The sequence below is a fragment of the Sorex araneus genome, chromosome 3, assembly GCF_027595985.1.
Source record: "Sorex araneus isolate mSorAra2 chromosome 3, mSorAra2.pri, whole genome shotgun sequence".
Classification (NCBI taxonomy): domain Eukaryota; kingdom Metazoa; phylum Chordata; class Mammalia; order Eulipotyphla; family Soricidae; genus Sorex; species Sorex araneus.
The window spans coordinates 185,207,546-185,231,387 of record NC_073304.1 but is presented as its reverse complement, the minus strand read 5'-3'; the positions used below and the strand labels follow the sequence as shown (position 1 = coordinate 185,231,387).

The 23,842-nt window shown below is 47.7% G+C and overlaps 1 protein-coding gene across 6 annotated transcripts in view; it reads left to right on the top strand.

The window, feature by feature from the left end:
- Positions 1 to 1,730: 1,730 nt before the first annotated feature.
- CHD3 (chromodomain helicase DNA binding protein 3) overlaps positions 1,731 to 23,842 on the top strand; it is a 29,840-nt gene continuing 7,728 nt past the window's right edge. Inside the window, exons 1-26 of one of the 6 annotated variants that reach the window (XM_055133365.1) lie at positions 1,731 to 2,027; positions 6,480 to 6,592; positions 7,067 to 7,237; positions 7,731 to 7,852; positions 10,110 to 10,393; positions 10,610 to 10,740; positions 10,899 to 11,049; positions 11,217 to 11,410; positions 11,712 to 11,945; positions 12,133 to 12,336; positions 12,827 to 13,038; positions 13,494 to 13,625; positions 14,219 to 14,318; positions 14,968 to 15,159; positions 15,301 to 15,501; positions 16,050 to 16,187; positions 16,461 to 16,582; positions 16,736 to 16,909; positions 17,033 to 17,174; positions 17,395 to 17,526; positions 19,900 to 20,017; positions 20,244 to 20,368; positions 20,571 to 20,802; positions 21,283 to 21,449; positions 22,300 to 22,477; positions 22,910 to 22,975. In XM_055133365.1, the coding sequence (XP_054989340.1) occupies positions 1,760 to 2,027; positions 6,480 to 6,592; positions 7,067 to 7,237; positions 7,731 to 7,852; positions 10,110 to 10,393; positions 10,610 to 10,740; positions 10,899 to 11,049; positions 11,217 to 11,410; positions 11,712 to 11,945; positions 12,133 to 12,336; positions 12,827 to 13,038; positions 13,494 to 13,625; positions 14,219 to 14,318; positions 14,968 to 15,159; positions 15,301 to 15,501; positions 16,050 to 16,187; positions 16,461 to 16,582; positions 16,736 to 16,909; positions 17,033 to 17,174; positions 17,395 to 17,526; positions 19,900 to 20,017; positions 20,244 to 20,368; positions 20,571 to 20,802; positions 21,283 to 21,449; positions 22,300 to 22,477; positions 22,910 to 22,975 (4,303 nt within the window). In that variant the 5' untranslated portion in view covers positions 1,731 to 1,759. Of the gene's footprint in view, positions 2,028 to 6,479; positions 6,593 to 7,066; positions 7,238 to 7,727; positions 7,853 to 10,109; positions 10,394 to 10,609; positions 10,741 to 10,898; positions 11,050 to 11,216; positions 11,411 to 11,711; positions 11,946 to 12,132; positions 12,337 to 12,826; positions 13,039 to 13,493; positions 13,626 to 14,218; positions 14,319 to 14,967; positions 15,160 to 15,300; positions 15,502 to 16,049; positions 16,188 to 16,460; positions 16,583 to 16,735; positions 16,910 to 17,032; positions 17,175 to 17,394; positions 17,527 to 19,899; positions 20,018 to 20,243; positions 20,369 to 20,570; positions 20,803 to 21,282; positions 21,450 to 22,299; positions 22,478 to 22,909; positions 22,976 to 23,842 lie in introns of all 6 variants that reach the window. The other 5 variants (XM_055133366.1, XM_055133367.1, XM_055133364.1 and 2 more) reach the window with 5 other exon arrangements.

Here is a 23,842-nt window from a genome sequence, read left to right as displayed (position 1 = left end):
ATCACTGGATGAGAAAGTTACTTTTGGACTTCTTTTAAACCTTCCATCTGATTCCTGAAACTACTTGCAGATAAACACTGGTGTGTGGGAAATCACGGGTCAGTTAGATAAAAATGCAAGAATACAATCCCCTAACTTTTTTTTCTCAGAAGTTCCAGTTACTTTTCTTTTTCACATTACCTCAGTTTTTTCCACTTTATCAATATTGGAGATCATGGAGGAAAGGAAATATATTAAGACTGGAGAGAAGAGAATTTCATAATCTTCAGACTTTGGCTTCCTTTCTAAAAATGTTTTTTTACTTTTTAATTTCTCATAGAAGATGAATATTACAATCAAGTAATTGGGAGAGGGGAGAGTGAACAAAAGGAAAAGAGTGAAGATAAAATTTATAATTATGAATCACTGAAAGGCTGGGCAAAGGGGAGAATCAAACATGGACTCCTTTGAAAAAATTCAATCATCGTATCTATTCATATCTCTCCCCCCAAAGTCACTATGATTTCTATCACTTCTTTAAAAAAAAAAATCCAACACCGCTTTTCACTTAAAAGATATGTACACAATTAAAAGCATTTTGTCTTCAATGAGGTATGCTGAAACAGTTATATATAAACATATATTTTTTTCCTTTTCAATGCCTGAAGGGGAAAAAAAGAAAACCTTCACATCAAACCACTCCCTTCTGAAATATTCAGGGGAAAAAAAAAAAAGCTTTTCTTTAAGAGAGAAGGGAGGTGGGGAGGAAGAGACTAGTAAAGAAAAGAAAAAAATATCTAGTTGGACTAGTATCTAACTAGCTAACCTTTAACAATTTATGCTGATGTCAGACTGAGCATGAGTACTGATTAATGCCCCCCTCCAAGTATTTTTTACAAGGGGGGGGAAGTTAGTCACAGCAGCCATTTTTGTTTTATGTAGAAACCCTTCATGCCCCCCCAATAAGTGCGTGTGCGCGCGCGCACAGACACACAGACACACACACACACGCACGCGCACGCACACACAGTACACAAGAAAAATATTAATCTGTGCACTAATCAGTTATGAAAAAAGGGAGAAATTTGTGGGTTTCTGGGTAGAGGGCTGGAGGTGGAGGTGTAACAGGGAAGAGGATGGGGGTGAAAACTGAAATATTAAGCCAGCCATTTTGGTTTTAAAAGGGGATTTCCCCCCCTCTCTCCCTTTCTTCATGGAAGGGGTGGCGGTGCTGAAGGGGGGGGTTGTTTCAAAAATAATTTCAAGGCGGCCATCTTAGTGCCTCAGTTCTGAGAAATATTTCTGAGCGCCCCCCTCAGAATTTAAATATATTTAAAGCAACGGAAAGGGGGATTGAGAAAAGTGGAAAACTTATATATATATACACACATATATACACACACATATACACACATATATACATACACACACGCGCGCGCGCGCGCACACACACACTCACATATTTTCAATCCCCCTTTCTTGTTCTCTTGGGAGGAAGGAGGGGGGAGTCCCTCCTCAATTTTTATCCAAGAAAATTTTGGGGGGTGATTTCTGCCCCCCTCCTCAGACAGCGGCCCCGAGGGTGGGGGTTTGGGAGGGGGGTGGCCCAGGGGTTTGGGGGGCTGGGGGAGGCGGTAAGGAGGAGGAGGAGGAGGAGGAGGACGCCGCCGCCGAAGAGGAGGAGGAGGAGGAGGAGGAGGAGGAGGAGGTGGTGGTGGTAGCGGTGGGGGAGGCGGGCGGGCGGTGGGTGGGGGGGTGGTGGGGGGGCCAGAGCCACAGGATGGCTTCCCCTCTGAGGGACGAGGAGGAGGAGGAGGAGGAGATGGTGGTGTCGGAGGAGGAAGAAGAGGAGGAAGAAGAGGGCGACGAGGAGGAGGAGGAGGTGGAGGCGGCCGACGAGGACTACGAGGAGGACGACGAGGGAATCCTTGGGCGCGGGCCGGGCCACGACAGGGGCCGCGACCGCCACAGCCCCCCGGGCTGCCACCTCTTCCCGCCGCCGCCGCCGCCGCCCCCGCTGCCCCCGCCGCCGCCGCCCCCGCCGCCAGGTAAGCGGCCCCCCCCCCGACGGCCCCCCCAGCCCGAGCCGGAGCCGCGGGCGCGCGAGGCGGGGCGGGGGCCAGGCACCCACCGCGCGGCCGAGCCGAGGCGAGTCCGGGGCGCGGGGCGCCGGCGGTCCGAGCGGTCCGAGCGGTCCGGGCGGGCGGCGGCCGCGGGGCCAGGCCTCCTCCCCTCCCCCGCACCCCTCCCCCGCCGCCGCCGAGCTGCGCGCGCGGACCCGGCCACTCGGTCGCGGCTTTCGGGGGAGGAGGAGGAGGAGGGTGTTTTTTTTTTCACCCTCGGCGGGGAGGGGGTAGGCAGGAAACGGCCGCGGCCCCGCCAGGGCCCCCTCCCTGGCCGAGCGAGGGACCGTCGGGACCCCGGCTGCGGGACGGCGGCGTGGGGGGAGGGGGCGTGGGGGAGGGGCGGCCGCTCGGGCACCCCTCAGGCTCCAGGCCGGGTGGGGTTGGGGTGTGTGGCGCCCACCGCGGCCCCGACCTCCTCCTCTTAGGAGTGAAGGGAGGAGGGGGTGGCAAGGGAATCGCGGTGTCCGTTGGACGCCCCCCCCCCCCACCTCGGGCGGTGTCCCCCAGTGCTCGCCAACTCACAGGGACGTGCGGTGGTACTTGGGGAGAGGGTCGTGGGAATGTGTTGGCTGATGTCTGGGAGCAGGTGGTGGCCACACTCCGCGCAGACCGACCACTTCCGTGTGCCTCCTAACCTCTGGCCTCCCAGCCAGAGCCAAGAGGGAGACCGGGCAGTGTGAGTGGAGTGTGGGGAACCAGGTGCTCCCCCACTCCTCATCCCCTGCTCCGTGCTTTTTTGTGTCAAATGTCCCCCCCCCTTCCGTACCCCCAGTATGAGGTGGCCCAGCTGTGACTCTCACGTGGCTGCCAGTCACTGTCACTCGAGCTGAAATCACTCACACCCTCTACGTTGGGGGGTGTGAGCTCCCCACAGACCCCCCCTTCTGCGCGCCCCCCCCCCCCCGTAAGTCAGTGGGCACTCTGGGCAGTTCAGTGAGTGCTGAAGGTGCCAGCTGGCTTCAGGGGTCTGGCAGTGGCCCCACGCAGACCTAGTGAAGTTATTTCCAGCTTCCCTTAGGATGTGTGAGCATCTTAGGGTGTTGGCACCTCCGGAGAGAGGGGGAAAAGGAACCTCCACACCCCAGACCCCTGGGTCTGCTGCTGCACAAATGCACGCAGGTCCAAACGTCTAGCAGTCTGCTTTGGAAAACTCTTACTGTGTGGCTCATGGGGCAAATGTTCCTGTCCCATCGAGACCATCTTTGAGGGGGTACAGGAATTTTTTAAATTGGGGGTGAGGATGCAAATCTGATGAAGTCCTCCTCCTAGATGCCTCCCTCCCCTCACCGCCCTTTCCCTCTCCCCCCCCCCCCCACACACACACGTTGCTTAACAAAGGGGAAAGTTTTCAAAGTTGTCTCCAGAACCACTAGGGAAAATCAATAAAGAATTATGGGGAGGGAATTGCTTGGAAAACTGCAGAGGTGCTAACAAAAAGAAAGGAAGTCAGTTTAGGAGATTGGAGTTGTCTCCCATTTGTGTTCCGAATTTGGAATGTGGCCCGCTTGGGTATTTTGATTTGCAATTTGGGTTTGTGAGGGAGAGGAGCAAAAAAAAAAAAATCGGAGGTCTTTGTGTGTCAAAACTCCCTCTCTACCCCCTGTTCTTCTTTGCATAGATGAAAAGGACACCAACCGCTTTTTGTTTAATTTTCTGTCTGAATTTAATGCCTACCTCCTCTTTCCCATTGCAATTTTATCTCCCTGTCAGCCCTGCAAGTCAGTTGAGTGACCCAGATACACCCCCTCAGATGACTTTCTGAGGTAAAACTTTTGAAAAAATATTTTTAGTCTCTTCTTTATCTCTTTCCCTAAGTGCGGCAAAACAACCCTCCTCTCAGGCTTCCCTCCCTCCGCCTTGAATTTGTGTGCATTACAGACTTCTATTGTTTTTCCTTCTGTTTTGATTCTCACCATTTTGTTTCACATTCTTGCCCCACACTAATTCCCCCCCCCTCCCCGTCCCCCCTCTGGAGTCTCCTTACATTGGTTTAAAATAATAGCACTCGTGTTGATGGGGGAAGGGAAGCAGGAAGCCCAAATCTCATTTCTCCTCCCTCCCCCTTCTGGCAAGGATGGAGAAATAATATAACATAATATATAGATGTGATTCCTTGGAGGTGGGGGTGGGGAATGATTGTGGGTGGTGCGGAAAATTCTGGTAGTTTCTTTGCAAAAGGTCTGAACATACAAACCCACCCCCTGCGTGCAATACGCATGTGCAGCAGACCTATTATGGAGGTTCGTTGTGGGGAGGGAGGGGAATTTGAGAAAAAATAAATATATGTGTGAGAGATTGATGGTGAGATTAGGAGGCAGCGGGCGGGCGGGAGGCGAGGCGCTGTGGCGGCTCCGCCCGCTCTGGGGTTCGCGGGCCCAGCGCCCGCCCTCCTCCCGCTCCGCCTGCAGGCGCTGTGGGAGAGGCCGGCCAGCGCTGAGTGGTTGCTGAGACCGAGGTTGGAACTTGGATTTGCTTTATTGCCCTGCCTTCCCCTCTCGCCATTCTACCTTGCCTCTCCCACTCCGCCGCTTTTGGGAACTTCTACAGGGTTTGAGAGGGAACCGAAGCCTTTGCGAGGTTCCTGAACTTCTGCTGCTCCTTAGCTGCTGGCATGACCTAGCCTTAGCAGCTAGCCTGGGCTAGCCTGCCCTTGCCACTGCCCCAGCAGCTGCAGTTTCCACGTTGTTTTTTTTTTTTTTTTTTCTTTTGAGGGTCACATCCAGCGATGCACAGGGGTTACTCCTGGCTCGTGCACTCAGGAATTAACTCCTGGCAGTGCTCAGGGGAACATATATGGGATGCTGGGAATCGAACCCAGGTCAGCCTCGTGCAAGGCTACCCTACCCACTCGTGTTTACCCTACCCACTGCCATCGCTCCAGCCCCTCCACGCTCATACTAACTGAAGAACCCGGGCGTTTAGGGAGCCCTAGCTGCTGGGGCACTAGTTTTCCAGACTTCCAGTTACTGCCCCTGTTCTGTTTTCACATCACCTGCTTACTCTACGAAGCTCCCACCTCAAACCTCAGTTTCTTCCTGCAGAGAGGACATAGGATGGGAGAGAGTGTGCCAGGATTTGGAGGCAAAAGAAACCAAGGCCTCAGGTGTTAATTGTGGCTAATTTTCCCTTGGCTCTTGAGGGAGGAAGGATTGTGTATCCTAGAGCAAGGGGCTGGGCCAAGCCCGGCCTTTCCCCTCTGTACAGCAGCCTTTGCCTGAACAAGACAGGTCTGGCTGGTTAGTCAAGGGCTGGGGGAGGGAGACCGAACAGGGCCTCTAGTCTATGGCATCATCATCTTCCTCTAAATGAAGAAAATCTCCAAATTGTTCTCCAAGCCTGGACAGATTGGCAGGAGTCATGGAGAATGGGGTGGGAGAACATCAGGGAAGAACTAGCTCCAGCTTCTCTATCTGGGTGAAGGTCCGAGACCTAGCCCTGCTGAAAGCAGGTACGGGTTCTCCGGATTTATGCTCAGAAGTACGTGTGGGTATGTGGGTGAATTTGAGACTGAGTATGGGTATGTGTCTGTGCTTCTATCCCCCGTGTTACTTACCTATGAATGGATCAGAATGTCTAGGATTATACCGGAGAAGAATGGTGAGATGAAGACAAAGTACAAAACCTTTGAGTACTCAAAAGGAGCAGGAGATGGAGCTAGATTGGAAGATTACAGGCAACTTGGGGGGAGGAGAAATGTGGAGGTATTTATGGAGACCTTGTTTGTAACGACTGAGCTAGACACTGATCTGTGGGCATGAAGTGAAAATAGCCACTGGCATTTCTCTTCCTCCAGGGTGAAAAGAGACTTGGTGATTATCTGAGAAAACATAGAGGTCTCCCTCTTTGTCAAAAAAGGATGTCAGGACCCCTGGGTGAACATGTAAGAACCCAGGTGTCCACCTTTGGCTCTCTCTTCTCAGCATCTGGCTTAGGGAGCTGCCAACTTGTGTCTCCCCACTCAAAGTGCTGGGGTCAGGCCAGGCCAGCAGCTGGGCATGGCTTCCCTAGTTCCTGGGCATGATGCCAGCTGGCTAAGTGAGGGGGAAGGCAGGAGGAGTCCTGGCGGGGACTGAAAGGACCTGTCACAGTCAGAGCCCACAGCCTAGAGCCTGGTTCCTTGTTAGTAAGAGGGAAGAAAAGGGAGTGGTTTGGCTGTTCTTCTCTTCTTACCCATGACCTCCCATTCAGAATCAGAGCATCCCAGAGTACTCTGTATAGTCTGTTTGTATCCAGTGAAGGGAGACAGGGCAAGGTTTGGAGAAGTTAATGCTGGAGTTCCTAGAGAGTGGGATTCGAGGATCAAGGAAGTGTGGAGAAGCCCCAGAGACTGGGAGCCTAGAGGCTTAGGGTTTTTTGGTGCTCTTTGTTCCAAAGATAAGGATGATATTCGGCTGCTACCTTCAACATTGGGTGTGAAGAAGAGAAAACGAGGACCCAGGAAGCAGAAGGAAAACAAGCCAGGAAAACCCCGAAAACGCAAGAAACTTGTAAGTGTCAAGGACTCCTGTCTTTGCAGCAAGGTTCTAGAGATTGATTTCCAAGGACTTAAATTTTCTCTGGGCCTTATTTCAGGGGAGTTCTGGAGTCAGGAATGCCTGATTCCTCTCCCCTTTTCTGCTGACCTGTATCTTATAGATCTGGGACTTTACCATATCTTAGTGAAGAGTTGCCTACAAGCCCAATTGCTTACATGTCTTGCCTTGGTGGCAAAGAGAAGCTGTTGAAAGCTTTGTAATAGACTGCATGAATTCAGACCCCAAGCAGTCTGTCTTCTTGAGCAATTTATTTAGTACTTTGTGCCTCAGGTTGCCTGTCTGTTAAAAAAATATTATAATAAAATAGATTAGTTACTTCCACACAAGATATTATGAACTTTAAAAGAGATACTGTTCTTAGAAGCTAAGAACAATTCCTGGAACTTGGTAGAACTGAAGAAATGCTGCTCTCATTTCTTCCCTTAGGACAGTGAAGAGGAATTTGGCTCTGAGCGAGATGAATACCGGGAGAAGTCTGAAAGTGGAAGCAGTGAATATGGAACTGGACCAGGTCGAAAACGGAGACGGAAGCACCGAGAGAAAAAGGAGAAGAAGACAAAGCGGCGGAAAAAAGGGGAGGGAGATGTGGGGCAAAAGGTGAGTAGAAGGGCCAGAGACAGAGTACGGTTGGGTAAGGCACCTGCCTGACACGTGCTTGACATGGGTTTGATCCCTGGCACCCCATGTGGTCTCCTTAGCATAGCCAGGAGGAACTCCTGAGCACAGAGCTAGGAGTAAGCTCCAAGCACTGGTGGATGTGGCCCCAAAACAGAAAAAAAAAAGCCACAACACCCAAGAAAACAAAATCAAAAAGGTGAATATAGTTATTAAGGAATTATGGAAGCCAGTATTAAAGACAGGTGTAAGAGGGAGATTTCCAAGGTAGTGATGCTAAATAGCTCATCTGTCACTTATAAGGAGTGGGGACGTGGGAATTCAGAATGCTAGGAAATTCAGGATGCTAAAATTGCTGGGGAATTCAGGATTCTAGAATCCCAGGGAAGTGGATGAATAGACAGAGGCTTAGTGGTGGGCTTAGGGTAAGGCCTATCAAAGTAACCTAGCACTGAAACTTTGTCTCTCCCAGCAGGTCGAACAGAAGTCATCAGCAACTCTGCTTCTGACCTGGGGACTGGAGGATGTGGAACATGTTTTCTCTGAGGAGGATTACCACACGCTCACCAACTATAAAGCCTTTAGCCAGTTCATGAGGTGCGACAGAACTGGAATGTCTTTAGGAACAAACACTTCTAATTTGGGGAAGGCCCTGGACCCCCTGGAATCTGCTGAAGGCTAATAAACCATTCTCCAGGGAAATTCACAGCACAGAAACACAATATTCCACCTGTAACTTTAGAATGCAAGCAAGGAATTCCTGGACTCCTAAGGATTCATGGGCCCCAGTCAGGGGCCCTCTGCTGAGGAGTACATGGTTGCCGTAATTCCAGTGCTAGGTTAGAAAACTCTGGTGATAGAATAGAGTCAGGACTAATGGCCACCCTGCTCTAACAGTTTTATTATCTCCTATGTAACTTCTCTCTAGATTGGAATTGAGAGATAACAGTAGTGTTCCAGAATTTCTTTTGCCTGATTATTAGGTACTCTGTTCCTTCATTAGGACTCTAGTAAGAATGGAGAATGCTCTTAATTTTGAGTGATTTTTGGAGAGTACCAGCAGTTCAGTAGCTCTGGAAGCAGTTTGCTGTGGTCCTAGTCCTTGATGTTATCTTATGCAAGTTGTTGTCGTCATCGTTGTCATCTTCTTCTCCTTCTCCTCTTCCTCCTCCTTCTTCATCTCCTCCTCCTCCTCTTCCTCCTCTTCTTCCTTTTCCTCCTCTTCTTCCTTTTCCTCCCTCTTCTTTTCCTTCTCCTCCTCCTCCTCCTCCTTCCCCTTCTCCCTTTTCCCTTCTTCTCCTCCTTTTCTTCCTCTTTTCTTCTTTTCTTCTAATTCTCTTCCTCCTCCTCCTCCTCCTCCTCCTCCTCCTCCTCCTCCTCCTCTTCCTCCTCCTCCTTCTCCTTCTCCTTCTCCTTCTCCTTCTCCTTCTCCTTCTCCTTCTCCTTCTCCTTCTCCTTCTCCTTCTCCTTCTCCTTCTCCTCCTCCTCCTTCTTATTTTTTTTTTTTAATTTTGAGACACACAGCAGTTCTATGGGGCTTCTCCTGGCTCAAAACTCAGGGGCTGCTCCCCGCAATGATTGGGGATCTTGCTGTGTCAGGGATCAAACCTGGGGCTCCTGCATGTAAAGCACATACTCCAGTCCATTGAGGTCTCTCCCTGGCCCCACAGATTACTTATCTAATTTTTTATTTCCTCATTTGTAAAGTAGGAATAGTTGTACTGTATATTCCATGGGAGATTTGATGGGATAATAACTGTAAAGTCTGGTTCTAGTCCCAGATTTAATCTAACTCCCTGAATGCCTAGCACCCAAGGAGTTTTCAACACCAGGATGTCAGTCAGTTATCTTGCATCTCCCTGTGAAGTACAGTGCTTTTGTCAACTTGTGGCGAGTCATGTCCTCATAAGAGCTTAACACTTCACCATAGTGTAGATCCAGCATGGCCAGATTATACTTGATGGGATACTTCAGGATTCATGGAACTTTACAGAAAAACCACAGAAGCTCATAGTAACTTAGTGTTACTGTGAGGATGAAAGATATAATGGGCTGGGGATGTGGCTCAGTAATAGAGCACTTGCACATGGGGGGTCCTGAATTTGATTCCTGTCACCACTCAGCTCTCCAAGTATTGCCAGGAGTGAACCCACAAAAGTAAAATATATCTGAAAATATTTTATAAAATATACAATAGTGTTCAAAGTAAAGTGCTTTTATTGATAATTTTCTTTTCATTTAAATTCTACTTTTTACTTTTTTCTACTTTTTTTTTTTTCTGTTTTATTGGACTACACCCAGCTGTGTTCAGGACTTACTCCTGGCTCTGTGTTCAGAGCACCTCCCCTGGCAGTGCCACATGCCACATGCGTTACCTGGCATAAACGAGTGTCAGTGACGTGTATGGCAAGCTCCTTACTCCTGTTGTACTGTCTCTTCAGCCTGCCCTCCCTCCTTCCTTCCTTTCCTTCCTTCCTTCCTTTTTTCCTTCCTTCCTCCCTCCCTCCCTCCCTCCCTTCCTTCCTTCCTTTCTTTTCTTTCTTTATTTTTTCTTGTTTTTGGTCCACACTGTCAGTGGCTTTGCACTCAGGAGTTACTCTGGTGATGCTTGGGACCAAACTCGGGACAGGGACGAGCAAGACAAACACCCTATCTGTTGTATTATCTCTCCAGACCCTTTTTTCTTTTTTTTAAAATCCTGTTAAGAATTAATTTTTTTTAAAAAATTGATTTTATGACATATTTTCACCACCGAGGAATCCCAGCCTTTGTATATTCTTAATTGATGAAGACATATGGCTGTATTCCTAGACCAGGTGGGAAGGGTCTGAGTCTTCTGCTTCTATGTTTACAGGCCCCTAATTGCTAAGAAGAATCCTAAGATCCCAATGTCTAAGATGATGACTATCCTTGGGGCCAAATGGAGAGAGTTCAGCGCCAATAACCCTTTCAAGGGGTCAGCAGCTGCTGTGGCAGCAGCAGCAGCAGCAGCGGCTGCAGCTGTAGCTGAGCAGGTGTCAGCTGCTGTGTCATCAACCACCCCCATAGCACCTTCCGGACCCCCTACCCTTCCACCACCCCCAGCTGCTGATATCCAGCCCCCACCCATCCGAAGAGCCAAAACCAAAGAAGGCAAAGGTAAGAAACCATCCAACAACTGTAACACTATCCTTCAAACCATATTTTCAAATTATAGTCTTAGAACTTTTTTTGTCTTCTCAGCCCTGATTGTTATAAGGAGAAATATTTTCCGTAAAACCATAGTCCACATAGAAGAGTCCAGTTTCTGACCTCCTATTTTTCTAGGCTATCATGTAACCTCTGCCTTTTCTCCCCATATCTCTTCTTATCCAGGTCCAGGCCATAAGAGGAGGAGTAAGAACCCCCGAGTTCCTGATGGCCGCAAGAAGCTTCGGGGAAAGAAAATGGCACCACTCAAAATCAAACTAGGGCTGTTGGGTGGCAAGAGGAAGAAGGGAGGCTCGGTGGGTGGTACTTCTTTGTCCAGTAAGCACCTGGGGTAGGGCTGGGGGTCAGGGCTGGGGTTCAGATATGGATCCCTGAGTATCTGGAGCAGGAGCCAAAGATCTGGGAGGGGACTGGATCAAGTTGGCCTCCCTGACAGCCATGGGGTTATGGGCAGTATATCTTGCAGAGTGACGAGGGCCCCGAACCAGAGGCTGAGGAATCAGACCTGGACAGTGGCAGTGTCCACAGTGCCTCAGGCCGGCCTGATGGCCCTGTCCGCACCAAGAAACTAAAAAGAGGCCGGCCAGGAAGGAAGAAAAAAAAGGGTAAGTAGTGTTCGCTCTGGGTAATCCTATCTGTCTGCTGCCTTACTTATGCCTTAGTTGACTTTCTTATTTCAATATTGGCTTCTTTTTCAACCCTTCTTTCTCTCTTATCTCTTTATCCCTCTTTCTGTTTCTGTTCTCTTTATCTCTATTGGGGTTTATAACAGTTCTGGCCTGTCCTGCAGTGGCCGGGGAGGAGGAGGTTGATGGCTACGAGACGGATCATCAGGACTATTGTGAGGTGTGCCAGCAGGGTGGGGAAATTATTCTGTGTGATACCTGCCCTCGTGCCTACCATCTCGTCTGCCTTGATCCTGAGCTTGACCGGGCTCCTGAAGGCAAATGGAGCTGCCCCCACTGTGTGAGTACCCCCATGCCAGCATCGTTGAGACCTCAGAGACCTACTTGTCTGTTTTTGGATTGAGTTGTTGTTTTCCTTTCCTCATGTGTTTGGGCTTCTTAGTAATGTTAGAACAAGTGCCACAGTCCTAGTTAATTCCTCTCAGCTATCCTTTTGCCTCCTCAAATCAACATTTTCTGGAAACAACTTTCTTGTTTTAGCCTCCACAAGTCCTCTCTGCACTTTTAGCATGTAGGTATCCAATATTCTAATCTCTTTTTTCCTCTCTCTTCCATCTCTATGTCTGAACTTGATCTTCCAGGAGAAAGAGGGGGTACAATGGGAGGCTAAGGAGGAAGAAGAAGAATATGAAGAGGAGGGAGAAGAAGAAGGGGAGAAGGAGGAAGAGGATGACCATATGGAGTACTGCCGTGTGTGCAAGGATGGTGGGGAGCTTCTGTGCTGTGATGCTTGCATCTCTTCCTACCACATACATTGTCTGAACCCACCCCTGCCTGACATCCCCAACGGTGAATGGCTTTGTCCCCGATGCACAGTGAGTGTACCCATCTCTCAGTGTTTACTATCAACTCTGACTCTCTTCCTTATCTCTCATGCCCAAATGCCCAGCTCTTTCTTTCTCTTTCTTTCCCCATGCCTTTGATTCCCTTGTGGAATCTTCCCCTGCTCCAATGATGGACTCTCTCTGCCTCTTTCTTTCTTTGTATGTGTCCTTCCCAAAGTGCCCTGTGCTGAAAGGTCGTGTGCAGAAGATCCTACATTGGCGGTGGGGTGAACCACCCGTAGCCGTGCCTGCTAACCAACAAGCGGATGGAAATCCAGATGCCCCGACACCCCGTCCTCTTCAAGGCAGATCAGAGAGAGAATTCTTTGTCAAGTGGGTAGGATTATCCTACTGGCACTGCTCCTGGGCCAAGGAACTTCAGGTACAAGTGTCTTTCTCTCCTGTGACCCCATTCACTCCATTCTTCTTTTCCCTTAGCAGAAAAATTATCTGGTTTTCTGCCTTTTGTTTTCCTTTTTTTTTTTTTTTTTCAGTTTTCTGGTTCAGACCCTACCTTGTCCTTAGTTGCCATATGTGCCTTCCTTAGTCTCAATTTGGATTAAATTTCTTCCCGTAGAATATAACAAAGCCTTCCTTCACACCTTCTTTCTCTTTTTTAATCTGTCTTTTCCCACATTTTCCCAATATCCCCAATCTTCATAGACCTATACATCGCCTCCTTTTGCTAATTATATCCCCACCCAAACTCTGTCTTCTGACTCTTTTATTCATACTCCTGCTTTTGTTTTAATTTACTGTTTATTTCATCCAGCTTTTGTATCATAGCCCCCTTTCCTATGCTATTCTCCTTCTGGCCTTTCCCCCTCCTCTCTTGTCGTTTGTGAACATTGTGAGCATCTTTGCCTCATCAGCTGGAAATCTTCCATTTGGTAATGTATCGGAACTACCAACGGAAGAACGACATGGATGAACCTCCACCCCTGGACTATGGATCTGGTGAGGATGATGGGAAGAGCGACAAGCGCAAGGTGAAAGATCCTCACTATGCAGAGATGGAGGAGAAGTACTATCGTTTTGGCATCAAGCCAGAATGGATGACTGTCCACCGTATCATCAACCACAGGTGAATCTTTGGTCAGTGGGAAGTTCTGTCTGGGCTGTGTCACATTTTTTATGAACTATGTCCCCATATTTGTTGATTTACCAGATAGATCAAATCAGAGTATCTCTTGATGTAGTCCCCACCTTTCTAACCTTGTTTCCTCAACGGGGATGAGAGAAACCAGGAGGGAAAGTAATTTAATACCACTTCTTTTATCATGCTTCTTCTTATCCTTAGTACAAAAATTAATATGTGAGTCTGAGGATCAAGGCATGAAAACAAAACATGATTCACCCAGACCAGTGTTTTTAGTGTTTCTTCCATCATAGTGCATATTACCAACTGACATTAGGCTATATATTTATTTTTTCTATTTCATTATTGTCTTCCCCAGTAGTATGTGAGTCACATAAAAATAGAATAATTTTTCTTGAGGGAGGGTATTTGTTTGCTTCACTTTTCCTTCTGCTCTGCAGTGTGGATAAAAAGGGGAATTACCACTATCTAGTGAAATGGAGGGACTTGCCGTATGATCAGTCCACCTGGGAAGAAGATGAGATGAACATCCCTGAATATGAAGACCATAAACAGAGCTACTGGAGACACCGGTGAGGGGTCTGGCCATGGGCTAGAGCAGTGTTTCTCAGTCTCTTTTCATAGCTTGTTTGCCCTTTCAACTTTATTTCCTTTCTGTGACCCCTTTGTTCTACTGGTTGTCTCCCTAGTCTCATGCTATGCCTCCCCTCTCCCCGTCATTTGCATGATTTTCACCTGTGGCCACTTGGGATATTCTGGGGACCAGAGTGTGGTGAGGGCATGTGGACTCCTGTTGAGAAACAGTGGGTTAAAGGGCATCGAAACTTAGACCCCCAGCATGAAGTGAGGTACAGCAGGGATAGAAGTGATCGAGAATTAAGGGCAATGGGATTCTGGTCTGGGTGGTTTGGAGTAAGGGATGGTAAAGAGGCTTTACTGGTAGCAGAAGGAAAATTTAACCTGAGTAGTGGGATAGAGGATACACATGAGGGGGAAGGGTTGGTTCCCTGAGATAACCCAAGGTGGGAATTAATGTGAAGTTGGGAGAGAAGAAATGAGAGAAAAATCTAGAATATGGAAATTAGAGGATAGATCTGGAGTGGGTGAAAAGAGTGGGTGTAGAGGTCCCCCAAAACCAGACTTCACTCAGACCAACTCTTCACAGAGAATTAATTATGGGGGAGGACCCTGCCCAACCCCGTAAGTATAAGAAGAAGAAGAAGGAACTTCAGTGTGATGGGCCTCCAACTTCTCCTACTAATGATGTAAGTTCTCTTACTTCCTTCCATTTCTGGGGCCCTAGTGATTGAAGATTTCTTGGGGGACTGCTGACAGAAATTTTAGACTTTTAACAGCCTCTTTGAGTAACTCCAGCCCTTCTCCTTCAATATCAGATTGGCCCCCACAGTGCCTAGGAGTTGTGTCAGGGGAGTGAGACAGCAGCAGGAGATGATGCTCCTCTACCAGTTATCTTTTTCCATAGTGCTGTTGGTTTTTTGTTGTTGTTATTATTGTTGTTATTTTTGTTGGGTCAGTGGGGGCCTAGGAGAAGGTTTTGCCCCCTCCCAGCTGTGCTCAGGGATATTCCTGGCCCTGTATTCCTGGGATATTCCTGGTCACTTCTGGTGATCCTGGGGGCACCACATGTGGTGCAGGGGATCCAAACCAGGTTGGCCACATGCAAGGCAAACGTCTTACCCCCTGTACTATCTCTCCGGTCCTTGTTGTATATTTGTTTATGGAATAAGCAGAAGAGATTGACGTTAGAACCTTCATAAGTTTGGGCTACAGAAGAGGAAATTATAATTCTTATATTGATGGAGTTTATCAGTGCCCGGGAGTGGGGAAGAGGGGACCAAGACAACAGGAGCAGCTGGTCATTTCCTTGAACTTTCTGACTTCTTGACTCTATAGCCAACAGTGAAATACGAGACTCAGCCTCGCTTTATCACAGCCACTGGAGGCACACTGCACATGTACCAGCTGGAAGGGCTGAACTGGCTACGCTTCTCATGGGCTCAGGGCACAGACACCATTCTGGCTGATGAGATGGGGCTGGGCAAGACCATACAAACCATCGTCTTCCTCTACTCACTCTATAAGGAGGTGCTGGATTCTAGGGCCCCTGAGGGGGACAGCCTGAGATGGGGAAGGTGGGAGTGGTGGAGGAAGGGATGAGGGGAGGTGGAGGATAGGATATACAATGATGAGCCCTAAACTAATGGTCTCCCTACACTCAATTCCCAGGGCCACACAAAGGGTCCTTTCCTGGTGAGTGCGCCACTCTCTACCATCATTAATTGGGAACGGGAGTTCCAGATGTGGGCACCCAAGTTCTATGTGGTAACATACACCGGTGACAAGGACAGTCGGGCCATCATTCGTGAGAATGAGTTTTCATTTGAGGACAATGCCATCAAAGGTGGCAAGAAAGCTTTTAAGATGAAGGTAAGTTTCTCTTCATCCTCTAAACCTTCAAGTCTGTCATTTCTTTGCCATGTAGGATTTCAGTTCCTTCATTCCCCATTCAGAATTGTCTCTTTTCTCCACCTGTTCATGCACATTTGCAATTCAGTGCTGGAGATGTAGCAGGTTCTCCAATGAGAACACATGAATCACTTCATATTAGATTTGTTGTAGAAATTTGGGGGCCATGTTTAGCTTAGAATCAAAGTTTTTTTGTTTTATTTCGTTTTGTTTTTGGGTCACACCCGGCAATGCACAGCGGTTACTCCTGGCTCTGCACTCAGGAATTACTCCTGGCAGTGCTTAGGGGACCATATGGGATGCTGGGAATCGAACCCGGGTCGGCCGTGTGCAAGGCAAACGCCCTACCCGCTGTGCTATCGCTCCAGCCCCAGAATCAAAGTTTTAAAGGACTAGATAAGTGGATCTCTTTGGGGGGTCACTGCAGAGCATTTGGGTAAACAATCGGGGCTGGAGGCATAGGTGTTTGGTGTTGGGTAGCAGCCAATGGGCAGTGGTTGTATTGGCAGAGGGAGGCACAGGTGAAATTCCATGTTCTCCTGACATCGTATGAACTGATCACCATCGATCAGGCTGCACTTGGCTCCATCCGCTGGGCCTGCCTCGTGGTGGATGAGGCCCATCGGCTCAAGAACAACCAGTCCAAGGTGAGTGGACCAGACCTCGGACCTCAGAAATATAACATTATGCACCCCTACTTGCCCTTGTCCTAAAAATGCTTGGGGACTTTCTGTAATATGGGAGGCAGGGTGCTTGGGAACCTCTGGGGGAGCCATTCATGTCGGGAGAGGGAGAGGGCTAAGGGTTCGAGGCCTCTGATCTTGGAGGGACTGACTGCTGGATACAGGGAAAGTCAATACCATGGATCAACTTAGCACTGATGGGCCTTTTCTCTTGCCTTTCCTTGCCCCATTTTGTAGTTTTTCAGGGTTCTCAATGGCTACAAGATAGATCATAAATTGCTGCTGACAGGAACTCCATTACAGAATAATCTGGAGGAGCTCTTCCACTTACTGAACTTCCTCACCCCAGAGAGATTTAAGTAAGTGGCTCACTTAGGGTAGTCTGCATAGATGAAAGGAAAAGGGGCTGGAAAACAAGTGGGTAGGGAATTAATCTGAAGTGAAAAATAGAGCCTGAAACCAGGGACCAAAATCCTGACATCCTGTTCATTTCCTTATCTCTTCCCTACTAGCAACCTGGAGGGCTTCCTGGAGGAGTTTGCTGATATATCCAAAGAGGACCAGATTAAGAAACTGCATGATTTGCTGGGGCCACATATGCTACGGAGGCTTAAGGCTGATGTCTTTAAGAATATGCCAGCCAAGACAGAGCTCATAGTTCGAGTGGAGCTGAGCCCCATGCAGAAGTAAGAAGCAAGGCAGACTTCCCAGGAGAGGGCTTGGGGATTTGGTGGTAGCTTTAGAAGAGTTGCAGCACCATAATTGCTTCCTTTACTGTGTCTCTTCTATGTCTATTCCCTGATCATCAGGAAATACTACAAATATATCCTGACTCGAAATTTTGAAGCCTTGAATTCACGAGGCGGCGGGAACCAAGTGTCACTGCTTAACATCATGATGGATCTTAAGAAGTGCTGCAACCACCCATACCTCTTTCCTGTGGCTGCTATGGTAGATACAGAGAACTGAGAACTGATTTAATGTCTGGCTCACTGAAAATTGGAGATGCTGAGCACAAGGATGGAGATGGGCTAGGAGAGCAGGGACTGGGGATGGGAAAGGAGCAGGAATTTCAGAGACAGGGAGGCTGGATTTGAGTTTCCAGTTCTCTAGGCATATTAAACATACAAGAACACATTTACTGACCCTCTCCTCCCTCTCTTCTCTTCAGGAGTCCCCAAAACTCCCCAGTGGGGCTTATGAGGGTGGAGCACTTATTAAGGCATCTGGGAAACTTATGCTGCTGCAGAAAATGTTGCGGAAGCTGAAGGAGCAAGGACACAGAGTGCTCATCTTCTCACAGGTGACCCAACCCTGTAGCTCTTTTTCATTATCAGCCTAATCCCTTACCATTCTGTGGCTTTCACGCCATGAGAAACTAGGAGATTATACCCTGAGGAATTTCTGATATACTGGGGCTGGAGTGATAATACAGTAGATAGGAAGCTTGCCTTGCACAAAGCCAACCCAGGCTCAATCCCTGGCATCACATATGGCCTCCCAAGCACCACCAGGAATATTTGCTGAGTGCAGAGCCAGTAATAGACCCTGAGCACTGCCAGGTATGGCTCCAAAACAAACCCCAAAAAAGAATTTCTGATATATTTAACTCAACTTGGCCTCTTGCCCTTGTTCTTTTTCCTTTTTTAAAAAACCTTTGAAGCAGTGCGTAGGGACTTCTAGGGCTATACTAGGCTGTTGGAAGCCGTGTGGTGCCAGAGATCAGACACAAGCTTGAGTCTAGCACATGGAAGGCTTCACCTTAAGCCCTGTATTAAATCTCTAGACCTGACCCAGGCTCTTAATTGAGTCTGTCGAAAGTTGTGGTCCAACTTTTAAACTGACTGGGGAGAAGGGTGAAGGCAAGTTCCCTGCCTTCTCAAGGAGGTCTCTGGGGCTGTACCATTTCTTAGTCTTACTGAGGACAGGAGGGAGCACAGACTATTTGAAAATGGCCATGGATGATAGTTTTGAGTCTACTTTCCAGAAAAATGCACATATAATTAATTTGAGAAATGATGGTGGTAGGTATTAAATTTTTCCATTCTTGGAGAACAACAAATGGTTTAGTAGTAGATTTATGTGTGCACATGTGAAGTAAAATCACCTTATTGAGGAAGGGTACTAATTCTAAGATGAAAATATGATCCTCCAGAGAGAGGAAGAGAGAGCCCCATAAAATAAGGAAAAAGAAATTACACACCCTATGCTGGGATGAAGTACTTAGCAGTATAGTTTAAGGTAGTCGCAGGGTAATATTAAAATGTTTGAAGATCATCATTATATGATTAACAAAAAATAGTTAAACTTATTTTAGGTTTTGGACCTCCCAAAGAGTGCTCAGAGTTCCAGGATCCACTCCTAGCAGTACACTGCTCACTGGACCATAGGGTTTGGTGCTTGAACCTCTGGAGCTAGGGGCCATAGGCAGCCCTGGCAATGCTTAGGGGCCTCTAGGGCTATACCCAGCAATGCTAGGTGTGGCTACATGGTGCCAAGGGTAGAACTTTGGTTCCTGCACACACAGTGTGTGTGCTTCTCACCACAAAGCATTACCTGATCTTATAAATTTTTTATTTTTGGAGGAGGGGAAATGTTTGGACTACATTTGGCAGTGCTCAGGGACTACTCCCCACTTGGTTGCTCCCAGGGGTGCTCGATACTATGTGTTGTCCGGTGTCAAACCTGGGCCTCATACATACAAAGCATGTACATGAACAAACTATCTCTCTAGACCTTAAAACCATCTTTTTGCTTTTTTGGGCCATATCCAGCAAGTGCTCCAGGTTCTATGCTTAAGGATCAATCCTGGCAGTGCTCGTGGAACCATATGTGGTACAAGGATCAGTCTAGGTTCCTGCATACAAGTCAAGCACCTTACCTGCTATACTGTATGGCCCTAAAATTTTTGCCATGGAGGGTTTTAGGCTGCATCCAGAAGTGCTCGGGACTTATTCCTAGCTCTTGTCCCATACTCAGGGATCAGTCCTGGCAGCAATTTATAAAGGGACCAAATGGGGTACCATGAATTAAACCTGAGCTGACTGCATGCAAGGCAAGTGCCTTCTCATTGTGCTATCTCTCTGGCCCCTAAAGAATTTTTATTTTGTTTTGTTCTGGGGCCACAGCTGGCTGTGCTCAGGACTTAGTCTTGACTGTGTGTTCAGGTATCACTCCTGGCATTCTTGGGAGACCATATATGTGCCAGTGATTGAACCTGGCATGCAAGGCAAAAACGCCACCCACTGTACTATTTCTCTAATCCCTGAAATTTTTTTTTTAAATATTTTGTATGAATTTTCTGGGGGATTTATAGGAGGATGTAACCTTCCCTTCCACTTTTTTTGTTTGCTTTTGAGTCACATCCATAAGAGTAGGGGTTACTCTTGACTCTTTACTCAGGGATTCCTCTTAACAGTACCAGAGGACAATGTGATGTGAAGGATCAAACCTGAGCATTCAGCATGCAAAGCATGCACACAAGCTCATTGAGCTATCTCCCTGACTCAGGAGAAATAACTATAAATTATGAGTATGCAGGAATGTGGAGAAACTGGGTGATGGGAACATAAGGTCAGGGATACTAGAGTTAGGACTGAGTTAGACTAAAGGGATCGCATAGAAAGGATTAATTCTGTTGCCTCATTACTCTGAACTCCCTTTTCTTTTGCTCTAGATGACCAAAATGTTAGACTTGCTGGAAGACTTTTTAGACTACGAAGGCTACAAATATGAACGGATTGATGGTGGCATCACTGGTGCCCTGAGGCAAGAAGCCATTGATAGGTTCAATGGTGAGAAGGGACAAGACCTCAACACCTGCTGGGTGGGAAGGCCTGAGAAAATCTATGCCTGTGTTTCTGACATGGGAAGGGGGCTGGTCTGGGAGGATATTAGCCCCTTGGGGTTTTTAGTTGGGGACATGGTTGCTTATAGTTAGAGAACATCTAGGAGCAGGATGTTCTAGATGTACAAAACTGCTTTGTACAAGAAAAGCCTTACCCAGTTCTCACCTCCTAGCTCCTGGAGCCCAACAATTCTGCTTCCTCCTATCCACCCGAGCTGGGGGCCTGGGCATCAACCTGGCCACTGCCGACACTGTCATCATTTTCGATTCTGACTGGAACCCCCATAATGACATCCAGGTGGGAACTTGCCTCTTGGAATCTCTTAGCTAACTATGTAGCAAGGAGATATGTGTTCTTGGAAGAGGGTGTCAACTCTTCTGGATTCAGAAATGAACCTTTTTGGGGGGTGGCAGGTAGAAATGCTCCCTTGACAGACTCCTTTCCTGGGCTTGTGGGGAGCATCTCTTCTGGCCACTGCCACTGTCTCCCACCTCTCCAGGCCTTCAGCCGTGCTCATCGGATTGGTCAGGCCAACAAGGTGATGATTTACCGGTTTGTGACTCGTGCATCAGTAGAAGAGCGAATCACCCAGGTGGCCAAGAGAAAAATGATGCTAACACATTTGGTGGTGCGGCCTGGGCTGGGCTCCAAGGCAGGCTCCATGTCCAAGCAGGAGCTGGATGACATTCTCAAATTTGGCACTGAGGAATTGTTTAAGGATGAAAATGAGGGTGAGAATCTTTTCTGCAGCTCCCTGAAAATAGGCTTTCTCTCCTGAGCACCCCTTTTTTAAAACCCTCTGAAGAAAAGCTATGCTGTTCTTTGAGCAGCATATCTAAACCAGGGGCCATACACAACCCCCTCTCCATGATATCTGAAGGGAGTACAGGTGAAAATTGCATAAATGTGGGGAGGCACAGCACAAGATTAGGAGGCCAGCAGATCAGACATAAGAAGGAAACAAGAGTTGTTGGGTGGGGGGGCATGGTTGGAAAAAGGTTGGGAAATACCATAGAGAAAGGTTGGCATCTTAGAGAAAGGATGCCTCTTTTCTTCTTTAGGGTTGAAAATAACAATGTTCTAACATAGACTCCTAGGGAAATCACCTTCTCGAACTCCAGTGAAAAGAAAACTTTTCTGCTGACTTTCTGAAAGTTCTGCCCAAGGTGCTGGTTAGAAATAAGTTCTCTCTTATGGCCTGTCTCTCCCAGGAGATAATAAGGAGGAGGATAGCAGTGTGATTCACTATGACAATGAGGCCATCGCTCGGCTATTGGACCGAAACCAGGATGCAACTGAGGACACTGACGTTCAGAATATGAATGAGTATCTCAGCTCTTTCAAGGTGGCACAGTATGTGGTGCGGGAAGAAGATAAGGTGAGAGGCTGGGGTCAGGCTGTCTGTCAAGTATCATTTACTGAACATCACAATAGGAGTAGTCTCCTCCACTGGTTTCTTATCTGATCTCTTACCATAGTGTCCAGCAAAGAGCAGTAGGGGATCTCAAAAAACATCTTAAGGAGCCGGAGAAATAGTACAGTGGGTTGGGAGGGCATTTGCCTTGCATGCGGCTGACCTAGGTTCTATCCTGGGCACTCCAAATGGTCCCCCCCCCCCCGTCCCCTAGTAGCGGTAATCCCTGAAAACAATGCCAGGAATAATCCCTCATCACTACCAGGTGTGGGCACCCTGTCATATCCCCCTCCAAAAAAAAAAAATCAATCTAATGGGAGAGATAAGACTCTAGAGAAAAATTTAGGTACAGAAAATGGAATAAGGGGCTGGAGCAATAGTACAGCGGATAGGGCATTTGCCTTGCATGTGGCTGACCTGGGTTCAATGCCCAGCATCCCATATGGTCCCCCAAGCACTGATAGGAGTAATTCCTGAGTGCAGAGCCAGGAGTAACCCCTGAGCGTTGCCGGGTGTGACCCAAAAAGAAAAAAAAAACAGAAAACACAATAAGCATGAAAGGGTAACTTCTGAATTAGAGCAGGAGGGATGGTGCAGAGGGCATTAGCGGAGAGGTTTAGAAAAGAAGGAAATGAGAAGGAGGAGAAGCATTTGCAGGTATGAGGTAAGGAACTGCAATGTCCAAAAATGTTACACAGTGTTTGAGATGTAGAAGTAATGAGACTTCATGGATCTGAGAACAGGACTAGGGATTTTGTTTGTGGAAGGACTGGGTGAAGGGAGAGTCAGCAGTGCTTATTTTGCTGCTTTTCAGATTGAGGAAATTGAACGAGAGATCATCAAGCAGGAGGAGAATGTGGATCCTGACTACTGGGAGAAATTGCTTAGGCATCATTATGAACAACAGCAGGAAGACCTAGCCCGGAATCTCGGCAAAGGCAAGAGGGTTCGAAAGCAGGTTAACTATAATGATGCTGCTCAGGAAGACCAAGGTAAGGACCACCCCACATGGAGGAAATGTGAAAGGGAGAGTGTAGAAGAGAAGCTTGGAGGCTGGGAACCTGAGAGAGAAAGAGGCTCAGAGGGCGTGCCTTCCCTGCTGAGAGAAAGATGAGGAAAGGTCACTGTGAGCTCGTTGTAGCATTAGTTTTTTCAGGTAGTTTGAGCATGTTCTTGATTGCAGAGGATCATGTACATACCCAGGGACCCTAGCTTAGTATGCAGGTGTCAGGGGGTGACCAGGGACAAGAAAGGTGATAAGTGAACAAAAATTAGATTATAGGCAGTTATCCAGCATTCCAGGGAGGATGAAGACAAGACTAAAGGTGCAGCCATCTCTGAGGGGACACATCAGGCAGGAAGAGCTCTGTCACGGGCTTCCCGTCTACAGAGTCATCATTCACTGTGAGTCCTTTCTCTCATAGATAACCAGTCAGAATACTCAGTGGGCTCCGAGGAGGAGGATGAAGACTTCGATGAACGTCCAGAAGGTGGCATCTGTTTTCCTTACCTTCTATCACAGGGCCTGAGGGTGTGATGCTGCTCAGGCACTCTGGTGCCAGGGGTTATCCCGGCACATTGTTGGCACTCAGGGCCCTCTAAGGCTGCAACTGATGATTCTTGGGAGTCTAGGCCATATGGTGCTGGGAATTGAACTGGGGTCAGCCACATTCAAGGCATGTATCTTAACCCCTATACAACTCTCCAGCCTTTTCAATGTCCTTTAAGGGTTTACTGGCTTTATAAAACCAAATGATTTACTATAGAAATGCTATAGGTAGCAGATAAGGGAAAAAGAGAAGAAATGTCCACAGTCTCTTTCACTCTTAAAGTTAGGTGTTTTTTTGTTTGTTTGTTTGGGGTTTTTTTTGATTTGTTTGTTTGATTTTTGTTTTTTTTTTTTTTTTTTGTGCCACACTGAAGGGCTACCTCTGGCTCTTTTCTTGGGGATTGCTCTTGGCAATGCTCAACAGACCATAGTGATGCCAAGGATTGAACTTGGCCAGGTTCAAACTTGGCCTGCACACCAGCTCTTTAAGATATCTTCTGCACCCCCACCATTAAAACTTGAAGTATTTAGCCATACAAGCTGAATGTCTGTGGGTGAAAGATCAAGAAAGCTTACATCATTCTATAGTCTCATCAGTAATATTGATGAACCATACCAGTCCTTTAGTATAAATTGATTCTTTTAGGTCTACCGAATTAGTAATACTGATAGTGCTTGGCAGAAAATTTGGGAGATCCCAGACATGATATAAGCCTTCCCTGTGCCCTCTATCTTGTGGGAAGGGGATGCTGGGAAAGATCGAAAGATATTTCAGTCTTTTGGGTAAGTCTGCTAACCAGGGTGACAC